Source organism: Melanotaenia boesemani, chromosome 24 (assembly GCF_017639745.1).
Source record: "Melanotaenia boesemani isolate fMelBoe1 chromosome 24, fMelBoe1.pri, whole genome shotgun sequence".
Taxonomy (NCBI): domain Eukaryota; kingdom Metazoa; phylum Chordata; class Actinopteri; order Atheriniformes; family Melanotaeniidae; genus Melanotaenia; species Melanotaenia boesemani.
Genome location: NC_055705.1, coordinates 5,796,726 through 5,809,156, shown reverse-complemented (window position 1 = coordinate 5,809,156; position 12,431 = coordinate 5,796,726). Strand labels below are relative to the sequence as shown.

At 47.6% G+C, this 12,431-nt stretch overlaps 1 protein-coding gene across 2 annotated transcripts in view; it reads right to left on the bottom strand.

Moving 5' to 3' along the window:
* Positions 1–213: 213 nt before the first annotated feature.
* LOC121635558 (prolactin receptor-like) overlaps positions 214–12,431 on the bottom strand; it is a 40,506-nt gene continuing 28,288 nt past the window's right edge. For both annotated transcript variants that reach the window (XM_041978789.1, XM_041978790.1), the window contains exons 3-9: positions 12,315–12,431; positions 10,807–10,976; positions 8,669–8,847; positions 7,359–7,512; positions 7,176–7,263; positions 5,147–5,216; positions 214–3,243 (exon numbers count right to left, since the gene is read on the bottom strand). The exon at positions 12,315–12,431 is cut by the window's right edge. In XM_041978789.1, the coding sequence (XP_041834723.1) occupies positions 2,563–3,243; positions 5,147–5,216; positions 7,176–7,263; positions 7,359–7,512; positions 8,669–8,847; positions 10,807–10,976; positions 12,315–12,431 (1,459 nt within the window). In that variant the 3' untranslated portion in view covers positions 214–2,562. The remainder of the gene's footprint in view (positions 3,244–5,146; positions 5,217–7,175; positions 7,264–7,358; positions 7,513–8,668; positions 8,848–10,806; positions 10,977–12,314) is intronic.

Sequence of the window (12,431 nt, the reverse complement as noted above, 5' to 3'; positions counted from 1 at the left end):
TCATCATCATCGTCATAGAATTCTAGTTCATCGTCAGGGGTCTGCAGCCTGCGGCTCTCTGGACCTCCAGCGGCTCTTAAAACATGCTAAAGAACTAACTCATGTATTTAAATATAGATATAATAACAAATGCAGGTTTTAGCCATTTTTCATTTTTTTTTCATGGAATAATTACATTTAATTTCCACAACATAATGACAGTAAAATTGCAGGAATATTTCTTTTCATCTTTTTATTTACATCATTTCCCACAAATATCTACATCCCATAGTACAAAGTCTGTCTATCCTGTTTTTCTTTATTTCAAACCTAAAAATAGAAATAAAAATGTGGTTATTCAAGAATAACAAATGTCCTGTAGCAGACATTTATCAAAACATCTAAGATGTCTTGTTCCAAAGGTCTGGTAACATCTGCGTCTCTAAAGGAGTTTTCTGTAGCTGGCTGAGGGGAAAATGGCTCTTTGGACTGGAAAGGCTGCAGACCCCTGGTCTAAGGTATGAGTCTCCTTCCAGGATCGTTTAGCTTTATTTAACCTGACCAATGAGACGGAAGCTTCCTAACTTCCTGAGCTTTCACTACTTGTTGCATGAGTTGGCACAGTTTTTATTTCTGGAGCACCTCTTTCCTTGACTTTCTCAGATATCTGACATTAAACAATGAACCCGGGAGCCTTTCTGTCTTTATTGCATCAAATCCAAAGTGCTTTCATCTGACAGGCCGAGCTCCGGCGGCTCGGAGGACATGAACACATCACTACACGGGGAGGAACGAACACCACCACGAGAGAAAAGGCACGAAGAAGAGACAACGTTAAACAACATCACCGAGAGGAAGTCAGCAGTGATGACATCACATCGCTGCTGGATGAGTTCCACGTGTGGGAGGGGGAGGAGAGCGTTACCACGACGACGATGATAGTGTTCCACTTCTGTCAAGTCTGTCTGGCTCGTTCTGGATTAGCACCTTCACCCCTCCCCCCAGGCAGACGAGCCACATAAACCAGCCACCGGTGGCTCTTTGGTGCGGGGCAACGTTTGGCACTATCTGGCAACGCATGCAGCTGGACCACATCTGGCTTTAGACCAGCAGACGCTCTTTTTGTTTTGTTTTAACCTGGCCTGGACAAACACAGACGTCTTAAAGGAGTCGCCTCCACCTGCTGAGAAGGCTGAGGTCCTTCGGTGTACATGGAGCTGTGCTCTGGACACTTGATGCCCTCGTGTGCTGGGGAGGGAGCAGCAACGAGACAGGAAGAAACTTAAACTGGTCAAGAGAGCTGGATCTGTCCTGGGCTGCTCCTGGACTCCATCAGCAGCCCGGCAGACAGACGGATGTTAGCCAAGTGTCCATCATGGACACCACCCACCCGATGCATCCTGCTGTAGCGGCTCTAAGCAGCTCCTTCAGCGTGTGGTTGCTACACCTCCAGATCAGGAAGGAGCTGCCATCTTATCTTGATGACTGCCAGCGTGGTCTGGCAGCTGCAGCGAAGCCTTGAACATCATCCAGCACCAAAGAGCAGCCAGGAGCAGAAACACCAGCTTTCTCTTCGTTATTCTGCCCATCCGGCTCCTACACACCTCAGGGGAAAACAGCTCCACCTGCTGGTTTGGCCTAAAGTCTCTCAGCCCCGAATGAGGCCTAAAAATGTTCTCCTTCCACTACAGAAAGAGATCGTACCCGAAATCCGTCATCATTTCTACAAATATTTCTATTCTTTTTAGAGTTTTTGTTGTGCTGAACTGCAAGGATCTGTAATAAAAATAGATTTACTTTGCGTGTGATGGCCAGAGAGGCGCTAGCTTCGCCCTGCTCTGGGATAAAACTCTCCTCTGGAAAATAAACAGACATATTTGTATTTATAAGATAAAAGAAAGCAGAAATACTCTGAGACAGTAGCTGGAAGCTTTCCTGAGGGAAATGCTCTAAATGTCAGAGACAGATCATCAGATGGAATTTGATTCCTATCATGTTCAGGATAATCACACATGTAGGAACCAGCACACGGATCATGAAGGAGTGGATCCTGAAGATTAGCTCATTAAAACTGGTTTGATCTGGGTTACAATGAGCCTTGTCTTCCGTGTGAAGCTTATGGTGGACCTCCAATAAGGAAACACTGAGAGCAGCTGTAGCCATTACACTTTCCTTTTTCCTGAGATGGATGAACCCTGAATGAGAATCTCTGCTTGTCCTCCAGGTTTCATGGACTTCATTACCCAGAAACCAGGAGGAATGGATTGGGAGGTTCAGCTTCTTCTGGACAGGGCGCTCGTCTCTGATGTTTTTGAAACTGGATCTGAGAGAGACCAGTTTCCCAAAACCAGAGAAGATGAGATCCAAAACTAATATAAGACAGAGAAACAAGATGGTGGTCTAGAGACCGAGGCATCACTGCCAGATGAGACTATCGGGCAAGCGAACGTGGTCTCTGCAGGCCGGCATCTTGCAGACGTAGGAACAGAACAGGGGCAAAGTTTTGGGTCAAACCAGCATTTTACAGCAGATTGAGGTGTTGCCCAGGGCAACAGTCTCCATGTTGTGGCTCTGTTCCATCCCTCAGCCTGTGTTGTCGACAGAAACGGGCAGCAGAGGAACGCCCGCTTCACTCCTCTCCGACACGCCGCCGTCTTTCATGGTGCTCTTCCAGGCCTGGTATTCAGCCAGCTTCTTCTTCTCCTCCTCCTCCTCCGACGACGCAACGCTGCGGAAAGGCGGGAACTCCCGGCAGTATGCGGGCGGCAGGCAGGGCACCAGGTGCACCTCGCCACTCTCATTCATCAGGTGGACGCAGGTGTAGAAATCCTGTGGCGAGTGGCTGGCAGTGAAATGGGTGGAGTCAGGAGGAGGGATGGCGCTGGCGTGGCCGGGATGCTCCATCATGCTGTAGTCCGTCCCGGGCACCACCACGATCTCCGGCCTCAGCCATGGGGTCGGCGCATCCAGCAGTGGGGTGAAGACTTCAGGAGGCAGGCTGCAGTACGGCGGCACACTCTGGACGTAAGACGCCGGGTTGGGAGCGGGGAACGGGTGCTGGGCCGCCACAGGCTTCAGGTGGCCGGAAACCTTTAGGGCGCCTCTCTCCCCGTCTGTGACGTCAGCTGGGATGCTGTAGTCCTTTGGTGTGGTGAGATAGATGTCGTCAGAGGTCAGATGGTCCCAGACCTCCTCTGAGTAGCTGGGGGGGCGATAACTGTGGAAGTTGCTGAAGTGACGGTTGATTTCTTCAAAATTCCCTTTCTGGGGACAAGAGTAGGGTAGAAGAAGAGAAGAAGAAATGTTAGAATCAGAAAACAAGTCAAGTAAAACAAACAAGGAGCGACGTGAGGTGTCTGAAAAGGCCATGGTCTTCATCTACGTGAACCCGTTCTACATCCTACTGGAGGATCTGTCAGATCACAAGACAAACCCAGCTCCCAGGTTTGATAACTATCAGCAACACTGGGCTTGATTCTACCACAAAACCTGGCAACACAGCTCTGTTGGAGTTCATTCACCAAGACCCAAGTTCCGGATGTTCCCATCCGAGAACTCTCACATGCAGGTATACTAGAGGTTCTAAAAGTAGAACAACAGGCATAACTTTCAGCTATCGGACCCCTTTCTTCGGAACCGGCTCCCAGTTTTGCTTCAGGAAGCAGAACCTCCAGCTATCCGACCCCCTGTGTGGAACCGGTTCCACTTAGTCCTGCTGCTATAGGCCGACGCAGCTGGGGGATGTCCCATGATGCACTGGGCTCCTCTCTACTCTCCATGTAGAAACATGAAAACAACAACAAAGCTTCTTTCAATCATCATCAAAGTTCTGTTGTAAAAGGAAGTTGGCAGCAGTTGTTCTTCATTCATTTATGTTTCTCTTCTTCTTTCTCAGCAGGAATCCCTGGATTAGAGTTTTGCTGCTGGTTCACCATCTTTTCTGGTCTCAATACAGGTTTTCCTTCCTGATGGAAGTTTTTCTTCCTCGTCCTGGTCCTAAAGGAGGTTTTCCTTCCTGGTTCTGGTTCTGGTGGAGTTTTTCCTTCCTGGTTCGGGTTCTGATGGAGGTGTTCCTTCCTGGTCCTGGTTCTGATGGAGGTGTTCCTTCCTGGTCCTGGTTCTAATGGAAGTTTTCCCTCCTGGTTCTGGTTCTGATGGAGGTCTTCCTTCCTGGTCCTGGTTCTAATGGACGTTTTCCCTCCTGGTTCTGGTTCAGATGGAGGTGTTCCTTCCTGGTCCTGGTTCTGATGGAAGTTTTCCTTCCTGGTTCTGGTTCTGATGGAGCTCTTCCTTAGTGGTACTGGTTCTGATGGATGTTTTCCTTCCTGGTTCTGGTCCTGATGGAAGTTTTTCTTCCTTGTTCTGGTTCTGATGGAAGTTTTTCTTTCTGGTGCTGGTCCTGATGGAGGTTTTCCTTCCTGGTCCTGGTTCTGATAGAGGTTTTCCTTCCTGGTTCTGGTTCTGAGGGAAGTTTTTCTTCCTGGTTCTGGTCCTGATGGAGGTTTTCCTTCCTGGTCCTGGTCCTGATGGAGGTTTTCCTTCCTCGTTCTGGTCCTGATGGAGCTCTTCCTTAGTGGTACTGGTTCTGATGGATGTTTTCCTTCCTGGTTCTGGTTCTGATGGAGGTCTTCCTTCCTCGTCCTGTTCTGATGGAGGTCTACCTTCCTGGTCCTGGCTCTAATGGAGGTTTTCCAATCCTGGTTCCATCCATTCCTCCGTGGTTCTCGTTCTGATTGAGGTTATCTTTCCTGGTCCTGGTTCTGGTCCTGGTGTAGATTATTCTTTCGGGTTCTGGTTCTGATTCCAATGGAGGTTTTTCTCTCCACTGTCTCCTCGTGCCGCTCAGGATGGAGGGCTGATCGGGTGGTTTTCTTAGCTGGTTCATTATTAATTGTGTTTTATATAAACACAGTTTTTATAAATGTTTTAACTGGATTATAACTAGATTATAACTGGATTATAAATGGATTATAACTGGATTATTACTGGAATACGATGAATGTGACTGATGAGGAGAATGGTGGAAGAAAATAAAGAAAAACAGGGAAATGAAAGGAAAAGGAAGATGAGGACTGGACGAGGGAAATAAAAACAAATGGAGATGTGAGGCCTTTTAGAGAAACCTCAAACACGACCCTAAAAGCAGCAGTGTATTCATGCGTGTTACCTTCAGGAGCAGTGGGTCGATGCCGAGGATCCGTGGTTTCGGGATGGGGGGCAGGAAGTAGTCCTTTATTCTGAGGGTGTAAACATAGAACAAGGAAATCTGAAGCTGCTGCACACAAACACACTCCCTCAATGCTGTTATCAGAGGTGACCCTGACACAAATCAGCCTCACTTCATTCTTTATTAAAGTCACACTCAATAATTGGTATGTCCTCAGAGTGTGCAGAAAGCTGGTCTGCAGAGGAAGGAGGGTTACTTCATGGTCAGTGTGTGTGGACTCCAGCTGCTTCACCAGTCTGTGGTGCTGCTTCGCCATAACATAAACCATCATTGACCCACCCAGGATTTGAAGCTTGGTGCTTCTAACAGAGCTGACAGATGTCAGCAACACACTGCATGAGATCAGGAAGGCCGTGGCTTTAATGCATACACACAAACACACACACACAAAACGTTCATTATAATGGGCCACTCCTCCAGTCTGAATCGGTATGCAGCCTTTCTCTGTGGGTCAGCAGGAATACAAAAGTAGGTCTGAGGGAGAAATCCTGCTGTGACCTGATGGAGCTCCGCATGCCATCACCAGCTGAGAGTCTTTACAAAGTGCTGATGATCAAACGTGTCAGCATGCAGACTGAAGGAAGTACGGGACGGGAAATCTTTCCTGTTCTACGGGAGGCTCCGGGGTTTCATATGTCCAGAAATATGACATCATCAACATGAGACGACATCAAACAGCCTGACCGTCTCTGATACGGGAAAAGAGAGCGGCCATGAATCAGGGTTTCATTTCTAATATAATGGACGTCTTTTCTAAAGACAGTTCTGTCCTCTATGTCTTAAACATACTGTACGTCAACCTGTGGTCCTCTGTCTTCTATGTCTCTGTGGTCCTCTGTCCTCTACGTCTCAGACACGTGTCAACCTGTGGTTCTCTGTCTTCTACATCTCTGTGTCTTCTGTCCTCTATGTCTCTGTGGTCCTCTGTCCTCTACGTCTCTGTGGTCCTCTGTCCTCTACGTCTCTATGGTCCTCTGTCCTCTACGTCTCTGTGGTCCTCTGTCCTCTACGTCTCAGACACGTGTCAACCTGTGGTTCTCTGTCTTCTACATCTCTGTGTCTTCTGTCCTCTACATCTCAAACACGTGTCAACCTGTCCTCTGTCCTCTGCATCTCTGTGGTCCTCTGTCCTCTATGTCTCAGACACGTGTCAACCTGTGGTTCTCTGTCTTCTACATCTCTGTGTCTTCTGTCCTCTACGTCTCAGACTCTGACAAACTGTACATCAACCTGTGGTCCTCTGTCCTCTACGTCTCTGTGGTCCTCTGTCCTCTACATCTCGAACACGTGCCAACGTGTCAACGTGTCAACCTGTCCTCTGTCCTCTGCGTCTCTGTGGTCCTCTGTCCTCTACGTCTCAGACACGTGTCAACCTGTGGTTCTCTGTCTTCTACATCTCTGTGTCTTCTATCCTCTTTGTCTCTGTGGTCCTCTGTCCTCTATGTCTCAAACACGTGTCAACCTGTCCTCTGCATCTCTGTGGTCCTCTGTCCTCTACGTCTCGAACACGTGTCAACCTGTGGTTCTCTGTCTTCTACATCTCTGTGTCTTCTGTCCTCTACGTCTCAGACTCAGACAAACTGTACATCAACCTGTGGTCCTCTGTCCTCTACGTCTCTGTGGTCCTCTGTCCTCTACGTCTCGAACACGTGTCAACGTGTCAACCTGTCCTCTGTCCTCTGTCCTCTGCGTCTCTGTGGTCCTCTGTCCTCTACGTCTCAGACACTTGTCAACCTGTGGTTCTCTGTCTTCTACATCTCTGTGTCTTCTGTCCTCTGCATCTCTGTGGTCCTCTGTCCTCTACGTCTCGAACACATGTCAACCTGTGGTTCTCTGTCTTCTACATCTCTGTGTCTTCTGTCCTCTACGTCTCGAACACGTGTCAACCTGTCCTCTGTCCTCTATGTCTCTGTAGTCCTCTGTCTTCTACGTCTTGAACACCATCTGAGACAGCAGTGTGGTGTCTCACCTCTTGCTGTGAGGAATGACACCGAAGGTGATGGCCAGCAGAGCTACGACACCAACTCCTGCCACCAGAATCAGAACCAGGACTTTACCTGGACAGGTGAGAAGACACATTCTTCAGCTTCAACAACACGACATGTAAAAACAGAACCTATATGATGGTATCAGTGTTGCCATGGAAACCTACCAGTGGGCGGCTTGCCGGGGATGCTCATCAACAGCGTGGAGCTCCACTTGCTCCACAGGCCGTAGTTGTGCGAGCGGCAGCGGACTCGGACCACGTAGTCGCCGACTCTCAGGCCCAGCAGCTCCACGCGCACTTCACGCAGAGGATGCTTCACCTGTAAATAAACAATGATGAGCAGAGGAATACCGTCTACCGCATTTCCCACAAACACCTGATCTCTTCCGTTATTCCCAGCTGATCTAAAGTATCCTGATTACTCTGATGTACAGCTGTTTTCACCAGCTCCACATCCTAGCATCCCATTTATACTTGTAGTACAAGACTGGGCCCCACAGTTTCCATCACACAGGTCTGGATCTGTGGAACAGACTAGATGCAGGGAGTACACCTGAACAGAGCCCTTCACCTTCATCCTCATCCTCTTCATCAGCATTCCATTAGCACCTCTTGGCGCGCCTTGCTGAGAGGAAGGACGTGTCCGACGCTAGCATTCAGATGTGGAGCTGCAGAGACACCGGATGATGTCAGGGTATGGTGTGACTCCAGGTCTAGCTCACCTTTACCAACCCCTGTCAGAGCTTTTCAGCTCAAACCAGCGATGCAGGCTGAAACATGGAAAATTCCTCCTGGTGGTTGGCACCGATCACCCGCTGTTATGGTTAAACTGGGCGTGTAGACGGCAGGATACGATGCAATGTGTCAGCTAATGTGGACATAGGCCTTTAATGTGGGTCCCAAAATGGAAAAATCATCCCTATGTTTGAGCACACGTGACACATTTGGAGAACACATGTATGTTATGCATAGGAAACGTGGTTTTGGAACATGGTTCATGGCTATCACATGTGAAACCTATGGGCCTACACATGGAACCATGTGGTTGTGGTTTGCGTGTGTAATACCGTAGGCTTCACATGTGGTCGTATGGGGTACACATGGGAATTTACATGGATTTCACATGTGATTACCATGACAATGTTCTGTAGCCATAAGTGTTTCACGTGTGTTAAAACTCATGCGTCACATGTGAAAAACTGATTTCCTTTTTCGATTTTCGAAAGATAAACTGAATGTGTTGCTTTTTTCCTTGCAGGACTAAAGCTTTTCTGTTACCTGACGTCTATATTAGTTCCTGCTTTCTAAAGTCCTGTAAGTCTGTGCAGTTTAGCTTTAAAATGAATTCTGGTTAAGATTTGGATATTTTCCCTCAATAATTGTCAGAAAATGCACATTTTGTTGTTGTCATGGTGATTGAAGCTATAAGTTTGGGACGTCTATGATAATGTGGGATGCATCGTCTTCCTTCGTACCTTCCAGTTGTCGGGCTCGGTAACACGCCTGTACTGCAGCTCGTACTCCAGGGTGATCCAGCCGTACAGCAGGTGCTCGGGGGCCGGGTACTTCCAGGACAGCAGTGCATTGTGGCCCATCTCATCACCGCCGGGGTCCGTCAGCTTGTAGGTCAGGTTAACCGGAGCCTCGGTTTCAACTGTTGAACACACATCATGTTGCCTGTAAAGACAGTTTTTCCTGCTCTGGAAGCAATTGCTCGGTTACGAGCTCAGAATACCTCCACCATGGCTGCATGCTGTTACCATGAAGGAGCTTTAAATGTTCATAATGGAGACTAAACTAATCTGTGGAACAAAGCTGTGTCCGGATCGCTTGCTGGGAACTTTAAAGCAACAATGTCCTGTTTTATAACCTCAGTTATTCTTAAATCTATGAATTTCATCTGTTTTATTAGCTGTCAACTGACTTCATACATGAGAGGAAGACTGGGCTCAGTGGAGTTCAGAGCAAACATGAGGTTCAGACCAGAAACATCCGGGTTTAATGTGGATTTACAGGTCAACCTTTCATGAGAAAAACTAGTTTCTCTTCGTCTTATCTGCGCATGAGGCATGTTATCCCTGAATGTCACCTCGGTAACTTGACATTTATTTGTTTCTGCTCCAACATTATGAAACGGTGACCTTTAACTCTCATGGCGAGGCCGCCACCCTGAGCTGAAGCGTCTCTGCAGGCGTGGGCTACCACTCCTGCATCGCCATGATAACAGCGCTGTCCCTGACCACCTCTGACATCCTAGACCAACAAAAGATCACGATGCAGTTGCATGGACACGCAGCTGGGTGCTTCATCCTCACTGGTGCTGAGAAATCACACTAACAGGCCTCACAGCAGAGCGCAGGAAGTGGAGTGATTCGGTCCAGAGCTGCAGCTTCAGGATAATAACAGACGTTCAGTCCCAAATAAACGAGATTAAGTGCTGGCAGAGGATAAATGCTGTTTATACTAAAGAGGAGTGGGCTTTAGAGGCTTTTCAGTTCATGCATTCATCTGAGGGATGGGTCAATGAAGGAAAGACCTTGTGAGTGTGATATTGAAGTGACTGCTAAGAGACTGAATAGCAAGGCAAACAAGTCTCTGATTAAATCAGGAGCTCATCGAAGTACCTTTGTTATTAAAATGCTGCACAGATATCATTTTATTTTTCAATCCTAACTTTGGGACTGAACAATGTACCATTTCAGCACTGAGGACTAGTGCATCTGGACCTTCAGCTGATCCATCTACTGTTGGCTGAAGCATCATCAGAAATGGTCTCCATGGAAACGTGGCTGTCACAGAGCCAGGGATAAAAGGCTGAGGTATGCCACATGACACAAGAACTGGACTGAAGATCAGTGGAAACAGGTCTGATGGAGCGATGGATCCTCCCCGGAACAGTAACTGTGTTACTGATTAATCCTCTGTATTTATTTTATTGTGGTCACATTTGTATACTGGTATTGAGACGGGGAGGAAGTCCGGTCGTTGGAGTGAGACGCTAGAATGGATGTCCGTTAGAACGATACATGATTCTACTGTTAGATGGAAGTAATTCTTACACAATGTCCCTTTAAGATGCGTAGCTGGATGGATGTGATGGATTTGTGTTTCGTCATGGCTCTCATGATTATTTAAACTGGCAGCACAGAGATGTGAAACATCAGATCTGATGTTGAACACAGCTGTTCCAGCCAGCTGGATGAGACTGAGGGATGTCATGAGTCCAGACTTTATTAAACCTCCTCTGAAAGCTGAATTTAACCAGCTAAAACAAACCTTTGACTGCAGGGTAACCCACTCTGAGGATTAGATCTTCCTCCTACGGCCTCGGCTCCTCTCAGTGGGCAGAGTGAATTAAAGCCAGAGCCCTGGAAGCGTTGTACATGATTTCTTTTCAGCTGGGTGAGTTTGGAGACACCTGCTGCTCTGACTGCAGGTGTCGGCCAGCTGGCTGAGGAGGAGGAGGCTGCATCTCCCTTCCACCTGCTCCGTGTTATTATTTATGACATTTAAAACACAGAAACTACGCCTGACTGGTCTCTGGTGGTTGAATCCAGCACCGAGTTGTTGACAAGCCCAACAAATAAAAGATGAAGAGAGAGTTTCTTCCTACCGATCTCTGCCACGTCCAGGCAGTGTTCCTGGGACGAGTGGTTCCTGTGGGCGGTGATGGCCGTCACGTTCATACAGTAGATCGTCCAGATGGACGTGTGGCTGCTGTCAAAGTGGCAGCTGTTGGGGCCGCCAGTCACGTAGTCTGGACACTCGTGTTTGGGCCCCTTACTGGAAACAACAAACAAAAAGTCTTGTTTTAAACTTTAAATCCTAATAATAATTCCTCGTCATTAATCCAGATCAGGACAGAGCACCGTTGTTAAACAGCTGTTTGTCTTGCTGGTAAAATAAATGTAAATAACACATAGAATAAAATAAAAAAGTATCAACATCAGATATGTAGTTTATGTTATAAACCATGTACAGTTTACACAGGTAAACAGGTGTCATCTGAACTGAATGTTCGTGTTTACTGGATCTTGAGTGAAAGACGAGGACCATGCTGGCTCTGTAGCTTGAAAAGGATTTCTCTGATCCATTTCTTTAAGCCTTTATTTAAACAGGTCAGTCCCGTTTAGGTCTACAATCTCTTTTTCAAGGGAGACCTGGCGAAGAAGCAGCAGCATTAAAAGCTGACCACAGACGAGCAGCGGTTTCACCACAGCTTAGAAGCTGGTTGCAGAGACGTGGCAGCACTTCTCTGCTTTTCAACAGCAGCGTCTCAGATCAACAGTGGAGCGGATGAAGACAGATTACTGAGACCGAGACAAGAAATCAATGAAAAACAAAAGCTATATGACTCACAATCCTCTCATTAAAAAGAGATTGTGGCTAAAGTCGAATAGTAATAAACTGTCTCCGCTCATGTCTGCAGAAAGACGTCTTCTGAGCTTCTTGGAAAACATCCTGAGGTGGAGGAGACATTCCAGAGGACTTAATACCAGCAGATGAGCAGCGCTGCAGGTCAGAAACCACCAACGAGGACCCGACACTGATGTGATAGATGATTTATTAAAACAGGAGCTAAGAAAATTAAAGGTGTTTATTGGCTGTAAACGACCAGTACTCCTGCTTGGCTTATTCCCAGTTGCTTGGCTCATTTCTGATGGGATAATCCCAGATTTACATGAGTTTTCCAAACACACAGCTGTGGGTCCTCCACAACAATCAATGTGGCTGTGAGGCTGATGCCATATGGGACCAAAGGTACAATCCAATTTGTCCTGATTACTGGGAGCCTTTCTGTGGACTGGCTGGCATCTGCATGCGGCCATGTGCAGCGGCGTTCAGGATTTCACATATTGACGTCTTAAAAGCTGCAGCAGCAGAAATCAAACTGATTTAAACGACGCACTCGTCTGACCCAGAAACTGCTGCTGCTGGTCTGAAGCGGATTCTCTGGTCCCGGAGGAGGAAAACCTCCAGGCTGCATGGTGAACGTCTGCTCACGACAACACAAACATTTACATTTCTCCAAATTTCTGAGCTTCCAAACCAGCCGTTGTCTCATTGGTTCAGCATGTGGTGTAAAATCCGGTTTAAATCGGCAGGGTGGGGGTTACGTACTCTTTGGAGTAGGTGAGGACGTAGGTGACCTCGTCACCTGTCAGGTTGTCCAGGGGATTCCACCAACATGTAAAGTCCTCCATGTTGGGGGAACGACAGTAGTAGATGTGAGGCCTT